This window comes from Peromyscus leucopus, chromosome 12 (assembly GCF_004664715.2).
Source record: "Peromyscus leucopus breed LL Stock chromosome 12, UCI_PerLeu_2.1, whole genome shotgun sequence".
NCBI lineage: Eukaryota > Metazoa > Chordata > Mammalia > Rodentia > Cricetidae > Peromyscus > Peromyscus leucopus.
The window spans coordinates 1,786,568-1,805,764 of NC_051073.1; the positions used below are offsets into that span (position 1 = coordinate 1,786,568).

Below are 19,197 nucleotides of genomic sequence, written 5' to 3' on the forward strand. Positions count from 1 at the left end.
ACAGGGCCGGAGAGATGGCTCCGTCAATAGAGGCTCTTGTGAAGCACAGGGACACTCGTTCAATCTCTGGAAGCCTGTACAAAGCTGAGCATGGTGGAACATGCCTGTCATCCCTGTGCTGCAGAGGTGGAGACAGGCGGACCCCTGGGTCTCACTGGCTGGCCAGCTGGCCAAACCAGCAAGTCCCCAGTCCCAGTGAAAGGTTCTGTCTTCAGAAATCTAAGTGGACACTGGACAGCACCTGAGGATTTACACTGAAGGTTGACCTTTGGCCTACACACACACACACACACACACATACACACACACACACAAACACACACTACAGTAAAAAGAAAGAGTCATGTGTACCAGCAGTCACAGAATGGACAAGAAGGAGTCTCACTGTCCCTTCATACATGAAGCATGGACTTTGACACATCAGAACCTTCTCCAAAGTGACAGGAGGCAGAACTAGCTGCTGCCTTGGAACCACTCTGAAGTTATTTCTGCACTGACTTTTGGTGATGTGAAGAAATACAAAAAGCCAGGCTGGAAAGGCGGCTCAGAAGTTAAGAGCATTTGTTGCTTTTGCAGGAGATCCAGGTTCAGTTCCCAGCACTGCCATAGTAGCTCACAATCACCTTTAATCCCAGTTCCAGGGGATGTGACTCACTCTTTTTACCTCCTTGAGCTCCTGTATGCACATGGTACACATATACACCCCACATACATACATATAAAATTTTAAAATATTAACAGGCTGGTGTTGTGTATGCCTACAATTCCAGCACCAGGGAGCCTGAGTGGGAAAAGCATAAGTTCAAGGCCAGCCTGGGATGTATAGAATGATATTATCTCAAAAACTGAAAAAAAGAGAAAAAAAATCTCACAACAGAGACAAAAATATGATGGCTGAGAGGCACCAAGTTTTACAGGAAGGGCCAGGAGTCCTGTGTGGCCGGTAATAAAGTGGAGCAAACTGCAGGCTGCCTTGCTCCATCTAAGCCACACCTCTGCCTTACTGCAACAGGGTAAGCCCTGCTTGTTTAAAACAAAGGTAATTGACAATGTCTTTATGGGTCAAGATCAGAGGTGAACCCTTGTAAGCATCACCTGTCTGTCCATTTTCAGGCAGCATTAACAAGAAACTAAATTACTGAAAATAAATCATTTTTCCCATCTTTTGTTTCTCCTCTTAACTCTTGCTTTTTAAATTTTTCATACAATATACTTTGATTGTATTCTTTGACCTCCCCAAACTCCTTCCACATTCTCAACACCCACACACCTACACACACACACACTCACACAGGGATGGGGAGCGCTTTTCGTGTGTGTTGGCCAGCTACTCCTAGGCATGGGGCCTGCCCTGGAGTGTGGTTGGAATACCCAGTGACACTGCATGGAAGAAAACTAACTTCCCCTTTCCCAGCAGCTATCCATTGCAAATAGTTTCCTTGTTAGGAGCAGGACTTTATGCCCAGCGCCCCTTCTCTGTGCTGGGATTTTTGTCTGGCTTAGAACTGTGCATGTCTTGTGCGTGCTGCTGCAACCTCTTAGTTCATATATGCATCAGCCTTGTTGTGTCTAGAAGACACTGTTTCCTTGGCGCTCCCCCACCAGCTCACCCCCGGCCCTTACGGTTTTCTCTTCTGTCCCACATAGATACCTGAGCTGTGAAGGGGGGAAATTGATAAAGACAGGCCATTTAGGGCTGAGGGCTCCAAAGTCTCTCACTCTGTATTAATTATCATTTACTGCAAGAACCCAATAAAGCTGAACAATCCAGTGATCTATGGGTATAACAATATTTAGGAGTTGTTTCATTGCTATGTAAATTTAGCACAGCAGTGGTAAGTTTTCCCCTGGAGTCATTAGGAGTTGCTTCATTGCTATGTTACTTTAGCAGAATAGTGTAGGTTTTCCCCCTAGGTTCTATGATGTATCTAGTCTTCGGTTCTTGGCCTTTATTAACAATGTCAGATGTGGGTTCCATTCATTTCATAAAGTAGACTCTAAATCCATTTTTTAAAGTGGTTTGTTATTCCCATGACATTTGTGCCTCTCCTGCAGGCAGGTGGCTGTTGTAACTCACAGGGCTCATAACTGGGTGAGATTTATGATTACTTTTCTCTTCCAGTAGCAGGGGTAGCAACTTCAGCACTGTGAACACTGGTCAGAAAATGTGATAACTCATTTTCTTTTGGAGGCATGAACAGTTCTGCTATGTGTCGTGATGACCAGCAGAGGGCAGCACAGGCTCTATCATTTTTCTTGTGCATCAATCTGAAGTGTTTTCTCTCCCCCTCCCCCCGAAATGATTTCATAGTTGAATGTAGAACATGGGAAGATAAATCAGGACATGGTGTGCCCTCTAATCTGATCTTCTCTTATGAGTCCCTTGGCGCAGCTCATCGGTGATGCCCCCACCACAAAGTCCCAAGCAGAGCTCCCTTTCTCTATACGATCTCCTTAAAAGAGGCAGTTTGCTCTCCAGTATATATAACCCCCATCTAACAATGGGCAGTTATATCATGCTATTCTCCCAGTTCATGTCTGCAAAAGACAACATTAATAGAGACCTTGGATGTGGCCAGACATGTCACACTAACTGTAAAATAACCGGGCTTGTTTTCTGGCAATCTAAAAGCAGAGCAAATAAAACATTTCTTCTCACCTCAAGAGCCTAGAAAACACACTAGCCTCCCAAACAGAGGACAGCAGCACAGCCCCTAAGTTCATGTAATTAGAACCTCAGGATGCAGGCTATTAAAAATTATAGTATAATAAGAATAAATGTAATTTTAAAACTATTGCAAACAATAAAATCCCAAAGAAGTGAGATGACATTTCAAGTCTCACATTAGTGGCTGGAGTGATGGTTCAGTGGTTCAGAGCATTTGCTTTTCTTACTGAGGACTCGGGTTCCAGTCTCACATTAGTGGCTAGAGTGATGGTTCAGTGGTTAAGAGCATTTGCTTTTCTTACTGAGGACTCAGGTTCAAGTCTCAGCACCCACATATCACACCATAAACACCTGTAAATCAAGTTCCAGGAGGATCTGACCTCCTCTTTTGGCACCAAGCATTCAGGTGGTACAGACATGCATACAGGCAAAAAGCATGAAATAAAATAAAAATCTTTTTAAGTCTCAGACTAGAAAGTAGCTGAGCTGCATTTTCCTTAAATTCCTATCTATAAAATCCACCTGTGAAATGTATATGTATATATGAGCACTAAGCTATAGTACCTATCTACTGCGTAATACTAAGTTCAGAAATGTGAAGTTAAGCAGCAGAAATTTCTTGTTGATGAAGAACAAACATATAAAAAGCATTAAAATTACATTACTCATGAGATGTGAGTTCCATAAGCTATTCCCATCTCGGTATGGTTTTTGTTTGTTTGTTTTGTTTGTTTTGTTTGTTATTTTAAGTCAAGGACTCATGTAACCCAGGCTGGCCTCAAACTTTCTGTGTAGCTGAGGATGACCCTGAACTTCTTCCCACATCTACCTCCCAATACAGGCATGTGCTGGAATCAACCTCAGGGCTTCCTGCATTCTAAAAAACATTCTACCCACTGAAGTACAGCCCAGATCCTTTGTGGTAACCTTTTTTTAAAAAAAGTTTCAGATATCGTCTGGGCTCAGAGAGACTGAAACCACAATCATGGAGCCCGAGTGGGTCTGCGCAGGGCTCTGCATATGTGTCACGGTTGTTAGCTTGGTGCTGTTGTGGGTCTCCTGACATGGGAGTGGAGGCGTCTCTCACTCCTCCTTTTGCTCTTGGGACCCTTTTCCTCCTACTTGTGCCTCACCCAGCCTTGAGAAGAGGGTTTGAACCTAGTCTTACTGTGTCTGGTTTTGCTGAGTTCGGTGGAGATCCCTGGGTGACCTGCTTGTTTCTGAAAGGAAATGAAAGAAGGTGGATCTGGAGGAGAGGGGAGGTTGGGGGTGGAATGGGGGGAGTGGAGGGAGGGGAAACTGCAGTCAGGATGTATTAAAAATAAAAAAAAATGAGTAATTATTTTTTTAAATTCTCAAAAAAAGGTAGTTTTAGACATAAAATGTTAACTAGTCCCTCCAGGTGAAAGGTGAGCTTTCATGAGGCTGAGGGAGCCGGTGCCAGCCATCTTCTCCAACTCAGTCCCTCCACTGAGAAGTGAGCAGGGTTCTAGGCAGTGACGAACGAGATTCCTAGCAGGTCCCAGCCTTCCCGAGACAGCACTGCACAGAGCGGCTGTGGCTGAGAACGTGGACGGGAAAACAGTGTCAGGTGGTATCTAAGTGGCCTCTGAGCTGCCAGTGATGCCATGGCTGTGGTCCCTGGCCTTGCAGTAGACCCACCACCTGTTCCCAGGGCTCTGCCAGCTTTACTGATTCAGTGCTCAGATGTGTAGATGTGTTGATGTGCCCCAGCATTCTCCCTTTACCCCCTGCTGTGTTCTTTCCTACCTCCCAGCGTCATTGACTGTTCTCACAATTTAACTATCACCTGAAGCTAAGTTCACATTTTTTTATCTCCAGCCCTGACAACTTTAAAAATAGTATTTTATTAATTCCTTGAGAATTATGTATGATGTATTTTGATCAGGTTCACTCCCCCACCCCGATCCTTCCAGATCCACTCCTTGCTCCCTACCAACCCGACTTCTTGTCCTCTTTGAAAAAACCCATTGAATCCAGTTTTGCTTCAGAGACTCTTGGGTGTGGGCCCATCCCCTGGAGCAGCATCCTCAGCCTCCCTAATGCTGGGACCCTTATTATACTTCCTCATGGTGTGGTGACCACCAAACATAAAGTTATTTTCATTGTTACTTCATAACTGTAATTTTGCTACTGTTATTAATCATAATGCATTTTTTTTCTGTAGATAGAGGTTTGCCAAACACCCACAGGGTGAGAACTGCTGCCCTAGAGTGGGATCTACCTACCAGGGGGCCACACCTTTAACAAAAATGGAGTCTCCCTCTCCCACCAGCTACAATGTGTCCCTCATGCCCCCGCATGCTAGGACTTGTCTGACTTGGGTTACAAGCTGTCCCAAATGCTATGAATTCCTATGGGCAACTGTCATACCATGTCCAGTAAACATGGTTTTGTTGCAATTATCCACTTCCTCTGGCTTTTAAAGTCTTTCTGCTCTCCTCTTCCATGATGATTCCTGAGCCTTGGGAGGAAGGAGTATGAGATAGACGTCCCGTATATGGCCGAGCATTCTCTAGTCTCTCATCCTCCACATGCTGTGAGGCTGTGTGTCTCTGTGTTAACCAACATCTATTGCAAGAAGACACTTCTCTGATGAAAGCTGAGACGATGCATTAATCTATGAATATAACAATAAGGCGTTAGGAATCTGTTTAATACTATGCTAATTTATCAGCGTAACAGTAGTAGGTACTTCCACTAGGGTATGTGACATATCTAGGCACAGGATCTTGGCCACCTAACAGTGACAGCTATGGGTTCCATCTTGTGGAGCACTCGGTCCTATTTGTCTAATTTCCTGACACCTACGTCTTGAGAGAGAGCCTATCTGTATGCCACATCCAGGATGCCCAGACTCCTCCTCACCCTTTCCTTCCTATTCCTAGGGTTGCCAATGTTCCCACTGCGTTCTTATCTTCTGACTAGAACCCAGACTTAGACTTGATTCCTTGTCCATCACTCCTTATCACGTTGGCTGATTACCATGTCTTTGATCCATCTGTTCAATAAATACAGAAACGAATAGAACACACTCCACACAAAGCACTGAGCCAGGCTGAGGTATGCTGTGTGCAGCCAGGCTGTGCACCAGTGCTCTATGTTAGCAAGTGGCTTTCCTTTATCTCCTGCTCGTGCCTAATCTGAGTTGATATTAACTCGGCTCTACATCACCTTCACTCCAGCAGACACCCAGGCAGGATTTATAACAGAGGGAAAGAAATCCTAGAAAAGTTGATAGGGGGATTTAATGCTTCCCCAGAAATAACTCATCACACGTCACCATAGTCTTACCTACCCAGAAGGACCCCAGCAGGCATCATCAGAGCATGCGTCCCATGGGAAGGCAGAAGGTGCCAGGCAGGGCTCCATTCTGTGCAGCGGAGCAGAGGGCAACACACCACAGTGCAGGAGCACAGCTGAGGGCCAGACTCCTCAAACCGGGGCCAGAGCCAGCTTCTGAGGGCATGAATGTAGCCATGACTTCAAGGAAGACGCTGTTGCCTGGTGAATCAGAACAAGAGGGGGGGCGGGGGTACAGCTCAGCTGGTCAAGCAATTGATCCCCCACACTCAAGTGAAAAACTGGGCAGTGATACGTACTTTTCATCCCAGAATCCCTGCTTGCTGCCATGATCCCCACACTGATGACCACAGACTCTAGCCCTCTGGAACTGTAAACCCCAGCTAACTCTTTCTTTTTCAAGTGGCCTTGGTCATGGTGCTTTGTCACAGCAATAGAAACATAACTAAGACAGCGTTCCATGTAAGCATGGCCCAGCCTCTGCTTCTCGGGGATGACGGGTAGTGTTAGTCTCTGAGATGCCCAAGAGATATCTAGATGCATGTTTAAATTTTATAGATTGTGACTTTGAGTCACCCAGGGGAGGCTGAATAGAATATTGACTTTTCCTTGCCAAGACAGGAAAGCATTCTGCAGATGCTGGCTGCTTTCTACACCAGAAGAATGAAGGTTACGTGCCTGAACCTTTTCATGGCTGGCATGGAATCATTCCTTCTTTGTTCTTCTACAGTGACCTACCTGTGGGTCCCTTTGTTCTCAAATAGCAAAACTAGAAATTATGGCAGCATCCCAAGTCAGGCTAAGAATAGATCTTTGTGCTTCATCTGCAATTCACCAAGTCCATAAGACTTTCCTTGAGTTTTTCTTGGTTCAGACATTTTCTGGGTCCTCTGTACTCATGGGAACACGCATAGCTCTAGCCTCTAGCATCCTGACACCAAACACAGAGAGCTTTAGGAAACCTGGAAATATTTCACAGAAGCAAGGGCATATCTAAGCACACCAGCCAGAAGAAATCGATTCTGGTTTATAAAATCTCTTGGGATCTGTATTCTGGAATCTTCCCTGCAAATTCCTCCATGCTTCATAGCTAGTTCTAATGGACATGATTCTTAATCTTCTGTACACTTTCCGTGCTATAGTGTGTGCCTTTGTGTGCATACATGCATGTGTGGGCATGCACATGTGTGTATGTATTTGTAGAAGTCAGAGGTCAATGTAGGATGCTTATTTCTCTCTACTTTCTTTACTTATTCTTTCCTGTTGAGACAGAGTCTCCCACTGAGCCTGGAGCTCCCTGATGACTAGAGTGGGTGGCTACTTAGCTCCAGGGATCTACATTCTAAGTCCTCCCAGTGTTGGAATTATAGAGATTACATGAACAGGCCTTATGTGGGTGCTGAAAATTGGTACTTGGGTCCTCGCGCTTGTGCATCAATCCTTTTCCACACTGAGCCGTGTCCCCAGCCATGTGTTTTCTCTCAAAAGCTTATCCTTCAGAAACAGTCTTCTTGCCAGGCATGGTGGGAGCCCTTGGGAGGCAAAGACAGGTAGAAGCAGGCAGATCTCTGTGAGTTCAAGGCCAGCCTGGTCTACCTGGCCAGTTCCATGCCAGCCAGGACCACATAGTGAGACCCTATCTCAAAATTGAACATACAAAAAATAAACAAATAAACAAACAAACAAAACAATCTTTCTCCGTGGGACCAGCCCATCACTTCGTGATCCTTCTGTGGAGTCTGTATTGTAGTTTGTTTTTTTTTTTTAAGGTTGCCATCAGTGGCCCTTGGTGCTACCAGATTTGTTAGAATGCCAGTGACTGGTACCAGAAGAGTGGGGATTATACCTTGTCTTTGGGAACCCCAAACCCAATCTTATGTTTTAGAATCAAGGATATCTGAGCACACATGCCAATAGCATTTGTGGAGAAGCAAGCTCAGGAAAACTCTTCTGAAGCCCATCAGATAGCTTGCCCATCCTCTGAGATACGCTTCCAACAGTAGTTCTCTGACATGGCTTGTGCTCAGCCTCGAAGGCAGGAGATACCACTCTGAATGTTCACTTCCACTTCTGCCTACAGCTTCCTTAGTGCCTGTGGGCTAGAATGCCCTTTCAAAATCAATTTTAAGTTTTAGACAGATTTTGGATAAAGAGGCTTAGACTGTGCCTTCTCTCTTCCACCGTCACCGTCAGGTACCAGCAAGGCCTGAGGCCCATTTGCAACAACAGGAGTCAAATGACTCCTAAACCCATGGCCCACGTCAGGGCTTTCCTACTGGTTGTCACCCTGTAATTAATGGCAGGCGTGTCCAACATTGTCATAGCATTCCAAAAAGCTTCACGACCTAGACATCTATATTCTGCCCATTATCACAGTATGACCATCAGCACAATTTGGCTGAAATGCCCTCTTGACCAGCCTTTGGAGTCTTTCAGTGATTCTGGTTTTGCAAACATCTGATCTCTTTGACTTGGCCTGATACAAGTGCATTGTGCTATGTAAGGAGTTAAGTAGACTTCGAATATTTTCAATTAAGAGTAATGTCAATGGAAATCCATGTTAACCCTCTTCAGGGTTGTATATTATGCCTAGATTATTGTTATTACTAAGAATAATCGTCACTGAATTTCTTCTCTTCTGGGAGAAGCTGCGGGATGCTAAGTTTGTTCTTTTGTGCAGAAGTCACGGAATGGGTGACAGCCATAAGTGAAACTAATAATACACTTTTGACAGATAGGTAATTAGGGTGGCAGGTGGCATGACAATGGAGTCGGGATAGTGACAGGAGGGCATATGGTTGGGAAGAGCCTAGAAAAGGGAAGAGGCTGTCATGTCGATTCTAATGGGACAACGACCTTGATTCTAGCAGACTCTTTCATGGTCTTTCTGGATATTAAGTTTAATTCACTGCAAAGTATAATAGCAATTCTTTTTTATATTTGAAATCCAAGAAATCAAATATGTTAATTTGAAAGGCTCTGTAGAAAGCAGCCAATGAGTATGTGTGTATGTACAGATCAGCATGTCTGGTGATCTCAGGAAGACACAGAGGGACACAGAAATGGGCCAGGCTAATGCACTCCTCTTTAATGTTAGTGCCGCCACTACTGCCAATGTGACCCCCTCGGTCTCTGTGGTCTCTGCACCCTCTGCCTTCTGAAGCTCTTCGTGCTGATCATCATCTTCTGGAGAAGAAACCTGTGAAACAAGATGCTGATTCTATCAAAATGAATTATACATAGGATTTTTTTTAATATCAATTTGATCCCACTAACTTACATTTTTCTGGAGATGCGTTCACTGCTCCTCCGTTAAAGCCGCTGCTGGATTGCGTATTTTGCTTCAGGGGAAGCTTTGTTTTTCTTTTTGTAAGACACTGCTGTGGACCCATGAAATCCGAGCTTTCTAGACTTTGGAAACTGTGAGTTAGTTATTGGATGTTAGGCATTTTAGAGCACCCTGTTTCTTTGATAGAATTCGTTTTTCATTAAAAAGTTAATTGAAATTTTTTTTTTCAAGTGGAATAAGTTTTACATCTGAGAGACGGGGCGAATAATTCGATCAGAGCAAATTGCTACGCTGTAGTTATCCCCGCACACAGCATTCCCTTTCAAATTCTGATCATTTCTGGGTCATCTTTAAACTCTCCTAACATAGCAAGCATTTCCTTGATACATTCCAGTCACTAGTTGGTGGGTGCTGACCCCAGGGGAGGCTGAGGATTGGGAAGATTCCCTAGAGAAAGGAGCAAGGCAAAGTCTGCCCTTCAGTGACCTTGGCTCCAAGTCCCAGCAAGACCAGAGCCCACAGTGGAGTGGAGGGAAAGGTCATAGGGGATATAAAGTAAGGCCACAAAAGGGCCCTGATGGGGGGTTGGAGGGAATTTTACTAACATCCAGTAAGCTACATAATGGAGGGGGTTGGGGAAGGAATTCAGCAACTGTTCATAAAATCTGTGATTATAGGAACTATCAAAAAAAAAAAAAGTCTGACGTCCTTAGTTGTAGCTAATTTTTTGTGGCTAGTTTTATGTTATCTGCCTGTAAAAATGATCATACACATGAAAGGAAGATGGTAGCAGCATCCGGAAGGCAGAAATAACTGTGAATAAAGACAGGCGACAGAGGCCATTCATAAAACTGACACAGGCCCGCTATAAGACAACGGACTTCCGGGCAGTTCCACCCTCTTTCAAGGAACAGACAGCATAGTTCTACGGAATCCAGGACTCCACCCCGCAGACCCTAATCCAAAAGAGCAGAGTGCTTGAAATGTCAGCCATCGTTTGGATATCTCACGATTTATCCCAACAGCCACATTTTCCATGCTGGACACGATCTGGGGAGGCAAACATGTCAAAAGTCCTATAAAACTTTTCTATAAATATACATTTAAAACAAGCACATGGAGCTGCCATCCCTCCACCCCCAGACATCTTGCTGAATATTAAGCCATATCCTCAGCTATGACAGGGAGAGTTTTAAAAGGAAAACTCTGAATGGCCTTATTTCTGGATTCCAGTAAGAACTTCACAGAGCCCTGTCCTGTCTCATTCTTAATTAACCCTCTGTGTGCCAAGTCATGGTCTTAACTTAGAATCTATGAGCTAGAACAGACTCAGTAAATGACCATGAGACCAAACTGAGTGACCATATGCTGGCCACCATAGTTGACACTCAGAGGTTCGCCATCGATTCCCTAGTAAGGCTGGTAAAATCAGTTTTCACCAGTGGAGTCTCTGTATCCTAAGACAGGATTTCTAAAGTCCTGTCCTCCTCTCCCCCGGGCTGAGACTTGCCCCGTCCCAATTTCCCATCTGGTTGGTTTAGGTCACTGAATCTTATCTAATGAATAATTTAGGGATGAAGATGGCCCCTGTTATCTGACTATGGCCTCAGTCATATAGCAAGTGACTGCTTTGACCTTCCAGGTCTCCGAGTTCTGAGACAAGTGTTTGCAGCAAACAGCTAAGGAGGAGGGGTTAGTGCCTCCTGCTCATCTGTAACCTGACGAACTCTAAGCATGCTTCATACTGAAAATGGGCGTCTCAATCTGTTTCTTACATCACATCGCCCACTGGGACTTCTAGACTCTTGTCTAGAAGGAATCGAATAGGGATGCATGGACAGTAAAAGGAGATGTGATTTTCTATAAATAAATAAATGTAATGAAAAAATGCATTTCCAAGGAAGGGGAAGGGTTCAGAGCTGGCAGAAAGGTTGGAAGATAATTGGCCTCGTGTCTTACCTTTTACAGGCTACTTTTATAGTGTGCTTTCTCACACATTTGCGCAGCCCTGGATTTCCCACACACACTCTGTTACGTATCTGCCTTGGTGAAAGTTCCCAGTCTTCTTCACTGCCAACTGTCTTCTTCATATGCTAACCCCACAACCTTCTGTGGCCCAGAAAGCTTATATAGCTGTTCCCTGAAGTCCTATAATTCTTGACATTGCTCCTCACCCATGGCCCTCCACACTCCAGTTCAGAGGTGTCTGCATGTACCCTCATGCCCTGTGAATTCTCAGACAGAATATCAGCCTCCCTTGGGAGAACACCATGAGCTATCCCTGTCACACGGCATCATCTAGAGTGGACTCCGTCTTCTTCTCCCATCTCCTCTGATGTCCAAGACATAAGTACCCACTTCACATCATCTGAGAAGTGATTTAGGAGCAAGTACAGATTAATTCTGAACTCTGATAAAGTGAAGATGTTGAAGCTTTGTTCACAAGAAAGGGCAGCCTTTTCCTGAGATGGCTAACAAAATGACAGATGCAGAGCTGCCAGCAGCCCAGCTCCCAAAGTCTCCCCTGTAGCATCTTGCTGGGCACAGCAGGACTCCTTTTCCACTGAGGACCAAGGGATTCTGCAGAGGCCATGTTCCTGGACCCAGCGCTCTGGGAAGCTTGAACTGAACTCCAGCCATGGTACCCTAATCATAGCAGTAGCCTGTTCAAAATCAAGTCATTCTTCTATTTCTGTCCTAACTCTAAAGAAGAGACTGAATAGATAAAAATCTAAGGGAAGAAAAATGTTTAGATGCTTAAATATTTTTTAAATAATATTTTTTCTTTAAAATATTCATGATACAGTATATCTTGATCATATCCTCTCTATTCCTCCCTTCCTATTCCCCCAACATATCTCACTCCCAACTTCATGTCCTCTTTCCAGTCAGTGCTGCCCATATGTGCATGAGTGTGGGGTCATCCTTGGGGCATGGGAATCTACTAATGGCTACTCTTCCTCCTCATCATGTACCCATAGCTTCTCAGCTAGAGATGAGGCTCATGAACTCCTCCCCATCTATGCTGGAATTTTTAACTGGCTTGATCTTGTACAGGTCTTGTGCAAGTAACCACAGCTGCTCAGAGTTCATGTGTGTAACTGGATCCTTAAATGTTTATTAGGTTTTTTTTTTTATGTGTATGAGTGTTTTATCTGCATATATATATCTGTGCACCATGTGCATACCTAATGCCTATGGAATCCAGAAGAGGGCATCTGATCCCCTGGGACCAGAGTTACAGATTGTTATGAGCTGCCATGTGAGTGCTAGGAATTGAATCCTGGTCCTCTAGAAGAGCTGCCAGTGCTCTTAACCACTGAGTCATTGGGTGCCATATGTAATCAGAAATTTCTGTGCCATAAACAACTCCCAGATACCCAGCAGTGACTTCCCAAATTACCACTCAGAGGCTTATATTAATTATAAATGCTTGGCCAATGGCTCAGGCTTATTAGTAGCTAGCTTTTACATTTAAATTAACCCATATTTCTTATCTATGCTTTGCCCCATGGTTTGTGGCTTGTTACCTCATTTTTTTTTACATGTCTTGCTTCCTTGGTGGCTGCCTGGTGGCTGCCCGGTGGCTGCCCTGACTCCACCCTTCTTCATCTCTGTCTTCAGTTTGATCGTACAACCCAACCTTATTCTGCCTTGCCATTGGTCAAACAGCTTTATTATCAGCCAATCAGAGCAACACATTCACAGCATACAGAAGGACATCCCACAGCACTGATCATTAAATATTTAAACTACCTTTACTACCTCTCCATACACTTCTTTTTCTCTTAATCCCTAATATACCACATATTAAGTCCCTCCACCCCCACCTCGCTTTGCCCTTATATGTCATGCTTCATAGGGAAGCCCTGCTTTTCTTTCTATCCCTTCAACCTCTTCTACATTTCAAAGTCTTTGGTGTAACTACTACTGAAGTGTTGGGAAAAATCTAGAAGTAAAATTCATCCTTTCCCATTGAACATGCCAAGTAATTCAGAAGGGACAGCCATGTAACAAAAATGTATGTAAAAGTCATCAATTTGCCTCGGATGATACTGGACTGTTGCAAGCATGATAGAAAGAAAATGGTTAAGATGTAAATGTAGTTGCAACTATGATAACACATATTAAAATATTGTGGGGACATGTTTCCTAGGGAATCAAGAGGCAACATCCCTCTTTGGATTGACCATTCTGGCCAAGCTTAAGGAAAGAGATCTAATAGAGTTGATGTGTTCACTGAATGAGCTCCAGATTATTTCTCTATTTGCCTTCCTTTCTTTCTTACCCATTACCTCTTCTTCTAAAGGGCTAACCCTGGATGTATTCACCATCCATAGATAAGATTCTGTTGGAAACTAGCATGGCAACATTTCTAATGCACCCCTTTATTGGAGGTGTCTCATCTACAAGATCCTCTCCCAGGAGTCAAGTCTTGTCCCTGCCTCTAAGGCCCATGAATGGGTGTTAGTATCCAATCTCACTCTGGAAGTGGTAGAGGTCCTGAAATGCTTCCACCCCCTGTGGTGATCAGGGCTAGTCTCTGCCCTGGTGGCTAGCCTTCACATTTCAGGTGTAGCTCTCAAACTCTGTATCCTTCAGACACTAAGTTCAAAGGATTTCCTTGGAATTGTAGCTTGCTCCCTACAGATAGAACACACACAGTTACCTCTCAATAGAGCATTCTTGCTACTCTGTCTTCTGGAGCCCAGAGATGGATGGATGAATAGAGCTCACCAGAATCAGCAAATGGCCTCAGTCACATCTCTTCTTAGGAAAGACTGATATCTTTAGGGACACTCTTGTTCTTTATCGCTACTGCTCAGATTTTAAGACACATTAATCACATATTCAGCTACATTAATTATTTGACTCTCCAATTGTATTAATGGTTCGATTGACAACTTTCTGCTTGCCCTCTACCCAAACAAGAAAAGTGGTGCCTGATTATTGCAAACATCAGGAAAATATATAGTGGTATCAAAGGATGGAGACATCATGTAACTGACCTTCCCATGGGACCATTAGGAAATACTAAATAGCTAAGCTCGTATTTCCCAATTGATTTCTAGAGGAATGCCGTGCCAATTGGAGGGGCTTTCTATACATAGAAACTTTTTTTGCATTGATTCTTGGCTAATCTTCTGTGTAAATGGTGAAGCAAGCAGAGCAGCATAAGAAATGATTTTTTTAAATTTCTGATTTAGCCATGCTCCATGCTGTGGCCAAAACATAAATAAAATATGTATTTTGGAAGTAAAGACTAATTACCTCTCATAGACAGAATACAGATTGGGTTTTGGCTAAAAGCTATGTTTGCTACAGAAAATCTTTATTTTGTGTGTATATAATGACTTGCTGATATTGAATGTTCAATAAAGATGATTGTTATGACATCCACATCCCTAAGCCTTGAGATAATATTTGACAACAGCAACCTGTGGAATATCACACAGTGCATTCATATATGGTCTCAGGAATTCCTCCTCTGATTGTGGTTTGCCAAGGCACAAGCCAAATTCCTCTGAACTCCTGGAAGTCTAAGTGTGAATGTTTTGTGGTGGATGCGGCCAGTGAATGCCAGTGTCCATCCAAGTGTGCCCTAAGGAGTGCATGTGGTCACTGAGTGATCCTCACAGGGGCCAATCATTTCCCTTTATCTGTCTAGAACACTTTACCTGTAAGCTAAATATTTGACTGTGAACAAGCCTCTGACATTTTCCCCTGGGGGATTATGGGATTGGGTGGACAATGAAGAGATACAGTTAAACTGGTTTAATAGCAGAGCTCATGCTTCCCCTGACTTCATGGCTGACCCAGCCACTTAAGGTTGTTGCAGCATCAAGCAGAGGTGAGAGTTCTTCTAGAGTTGGTTGTTCATAACTGAGTGCATGGAGCACGAGTTTGGAAGTGAGGAGCATAATCCTCCTGCTCCCCTGGTCTGGTGCTATGGCCTCTGTGTGCCCTACAGATTTCTCACCTGTAAGGTGAGGGCAGTCTTAGTGCCACATGGTGGAACAATGGTGAGCTGTAATGGTGAGCTGTCTTGGCCTACAGCTCTGAAGTTCCTTTCTGTATTCTGAGCCTTGTTGTTAAGAACATGAAGGTTCAGGATGGCTCTAGCCTCTTGGTGAGCTGACCTCCTTATCAGTGCCAAGTTGGCTTCTATACATCAGACCTAGAATGTTTGATCATTTTATGTAATATTAAGAAAAATGTTTGGTGATGTTTCTATAGGATATCATTTTTGTTTTTTGTTTTGTTTTTTTTCTCTTTGGTGGCCATTGCTTTCTTGCCAAGTGGAAAACCTTTGTCTTTAATTCAGGCGCTCAACCTCATTTTCTTAATGTAATTACCACTGTGATTATTGTGCTACTTTGTTTCCCTCCTCAGGCTGGAAGCTCAGTGGTTTCTTTGAGATCAGCCTCACACAGCTTTATCATAGTCTGCTTGCAAGTGATACCATACACCTCATCCATAGCAGAGAAATTTCCAATGCAACTCGGACACAGCTTTCTGTTTCCACTCCCCACCACTGAGCCATTATTATGTGTTTTACTTTTATACATGTCATAAACCCAATCTAAACTATTATTTTTAACTATCAAGGGTATCGTTTAAACAATGAAATATGTGTTTTCCAAATAAGTCCCTCATTTGTTTCCGTCTCCTCCTTTGAACATCACTAAGCTTGGAAAAATTAACTTGGCACCTGCTTCATCTTGGAACATTACACAAGGCAAACACATGCACACAACCTCTGAATTCTGTCATAAATTTGCCAAGAATAAAGCTAAAATATCCCTGATCTGGAAGACAGGTCATGGGGTTTGCGGGGGCAAGCAGTGTAGAGCAGATATACACATGGGTTCTTGTGCAGGCTAACATGTGCCCACGTGTCTGAGGGTTCCAGTTTTGTGTGAATGGGGGCACTTTTCCTTCTGTATGCAGGACTGTTTACCATCCCCCAGGCTGTGTCTCTCCTGGAGAGTCATCTAATCTTTTAAATATCAGAAAAGGTTTTACTTTTAATTTTGGAAAAATGTCAAATTGTATACTTTATTTTTCCCTTCAGTTAAAGACTTGTCCTATAGTCCTTTTCCTTGAATTGGCTTTGGAATGACATCAGCCTCTTTGTTACTCCACACAAGCTCGGGATTACTGTCTTGTGTGGTTGGACTATGATCTATCTGCCTTGCTGTTGTTTATATGACTTTATTTTTTCTGGCTGAAGCTCACTGGGACTCTTAAGCCTCTGGGTTTCAAGTTTGGAACATTTTCAATGTTTCTTCTCCACAACTTTTCTCCCTACAGCTCCTCTGGAGTTGGTTGTTTCCTTTACTCTTTGCTCTTTGGGGGCTCACCACCCAGTTCCCAAATAAATACACAGAGATTTATTCTTACTTTTGAATGCCTGGCCTTAGCCTGGCTTGTTTCTAGCCAGCTTTTCTAACTTAAATTATCCCATTTCTCTTTAACTACGTTTTACCTCTGGGCTTTTTACCTTTCTTTATTCTATATATCTTCCTTCCCTTCTTACTCTGTGACTGGCTGTGTGGCTGGGTGGCTGGCCCCTGGTGCCCTCTCTCCTCCTTTTCTTGCCCCTCCCTCCCTTGTATCTCCTATTTTTTCTCTCTGCCTGGCAGCCCCCCCCATCCCTCTCCTGTCTAGCTATTGACCGTTCAGCTCTTTATTAGACCAACCAGGCAAAGTAACACAGCTTTTTAGAGTTAAACAAATGCAACATAAAAGGATGCAACACATCTTTGCATCATTAAATATTCCACAGCATAAACAAATGTAACACGTCTTTAATATTTCACACCACCTCTCTTCCTTTAGTAACACAAATCTGGTACCCTGCTGACAGCCTCCTATAGCTGGTTCATGATGTTATTTTATACACTTGTTTTTGCTAGTATTTTGTAATATTTCCGTAAGATAATTATAGAACTGCTTTTATTGACTTTGCAAAAATCATTCTGTGTCGATTATGGGTCAATTTTGATAGATATAATTATTTCTTCATGACTCATGATTTCCATTTTTGGAATTCCTAAAATTTTTGTTTCTTTGTTTGGGTTTTTTCTTTTTCTTTTTTTCTTTCTTTTCCTTTTCTTTCCTTTTTTTTTTTTTTTTTTTTTTTTTGCTTTATCAAGAGGTCATTTACACAGCGCAGATCAGGTGTTTACTGCATCCCGTGACCCTTCCTTTTTCTAACTTGAGAATGATCCTGTCATCCTAAAAAGAAAAGCCATCACCCCCTATTCTCTTTGCCCACACTGCCCCTGACAATTCCTCAGCTTTCTGGGTATGCTTTGTCTGTCCTGGACATTTAATAAAAAAACAGTTAAATCCGTGTGATAATTTATAATTGACTTCTTGCATTTAGCAGTCCTCCATTCTTTTCTGCATGGATTAAGCATAACATATTTTATTTATATACTCACCTATGTGATAATATCAATGTTGTTCATTTAGAGTAAGCTTTTTATTGAATGTCATTAGGAAAGTTACCTATTTGAGTGGTAGATATTCTAAATATTCTTGACCTTCGCTCTGAGGTGTGGTTGTTACTTAGTGATCATTTAATCTTTTCAATTCTTGATTGTGTGTCCTGTTAGACCAGGCTAGACTACTGTTGAATCCTAAGCTAAATATTCCTCACTTTTGAGGTAAAACCCTTAAGTCCTAAGCCAGCGTTCCCAGTCTTGAGGAGTTGAACCAGTATTGGGAGCAGGCACCGTTCCCAGCCCTTATGAGTGCTGAGTTCTGACTCAGAACCTTCTGGGTGGCTCTTTCCCTGTCCTGGGGAGTTCCCCCACCCACGGGTGTGCAGATCCTCTCAGTAGACACCCACATAAAACCTTCTTGGATCCCAGGAATCCCCTGTGTGTCCAGCTTTTTCATTTCTAGTCCTGTGAACTGTTGTTCAGTTCTGTCCCTTCAGCTTTGTGAGGATACCAGGCTCCTCTTGGGTCCCCCATGTGCCATAGCCTGAAGTCCCTCTCAAAATTAAACCCCTTGTAGCTGAAGTGAGCCTTGTTGCCGTCTCTGGGATATCACTGCCATCCATTAACCAATGAGCAAAACCTTGAAAGCGCTGTTTCACATGTTGTGTTTTCTTCAGTGCCAAACAATAAAGGGTCTTATTGCTCCTTAGGTGGGTGACCATCAAAGGTGCTGCAGAGGGACATGGACTGTGGGCCACCTACATATACCAATTACAGTTCACATTGAAATCCAGCCCTTCAGAGGGCACCTGGTGGTGTAGGCTTCATCTGGTATGATAGGCAATATATTATTAAACATTCTTTTAGGAAGCCATTGTGCCACTTGCTCTGTGAGTAAGGGAACATTTCTGTCTCTTCGCACAGGTTATCAGCGAGTTTGAAGCCTCCCCTGACTCATTTTCCTACAGAATTCCTAACCTGAGTCGGAATCGACAGTACAGTGTCTGGGTGGTGGCAGTGACTTCAGCTGGAAGAGGCAACAGTAGTGAGATCATCACTGTGGAGCCACTGGCTAAAGGTATGTGAACCACAGAGGAAGAGCCTTACCGCCCACCACAGCTTAGTGATTCTTAGGCCCCTGCTTTATCTGAAAGGAAGTTTGTGGGCATCACATTGCAGCTAGTCAGCCAGCCCTGGGCTCAGTGTGCCAATCTGGAAAGCGGCTTCCCTAGTGGTGAACACAGCACCAAGGGCTGATGACTTGACTACTAAATGCATGTTTGGAAAAATTAGTGATATTCACAATCTGCCATTTTCCCAAGGAAGTTCTTCTTTGATCTAAATCAGGTTTGCACTTATGAAAGAGACATGCCTGCTTCACAGTGTATGGGATTTGAAATGTTACAGGTGTAAGAAAATCACCAGCTGTTGAATGAGCCACTCTTGCTATGATAAAACACAGT

The 19,197-nt window shown here is 43.5% G+C and overlaps 1 protein-coding gene across 1 annotated transcript in view; it reads left to right on the forward strand.

Moving 5' to 3' along the window:
• The window catches only part of LOC114700349 (Down syndrome cell adhesion molecule homolog), a 216,542-nt gene that overhangs the window by 127,157 nt on the left and 70,188 nt on the right, over positions 1-19,197 (forward strand). Inside the window, exon 14 of the mRNA XM_037210023.1 lies at positions 18,659-18,812. Coding sequence (XP_037065918.1) covers positions 18,659-18,812 — 154 coding nt within the window. The remainder of the gene's footprint in view (positions 1-18,658; positions 18,813-19,197) is intronic.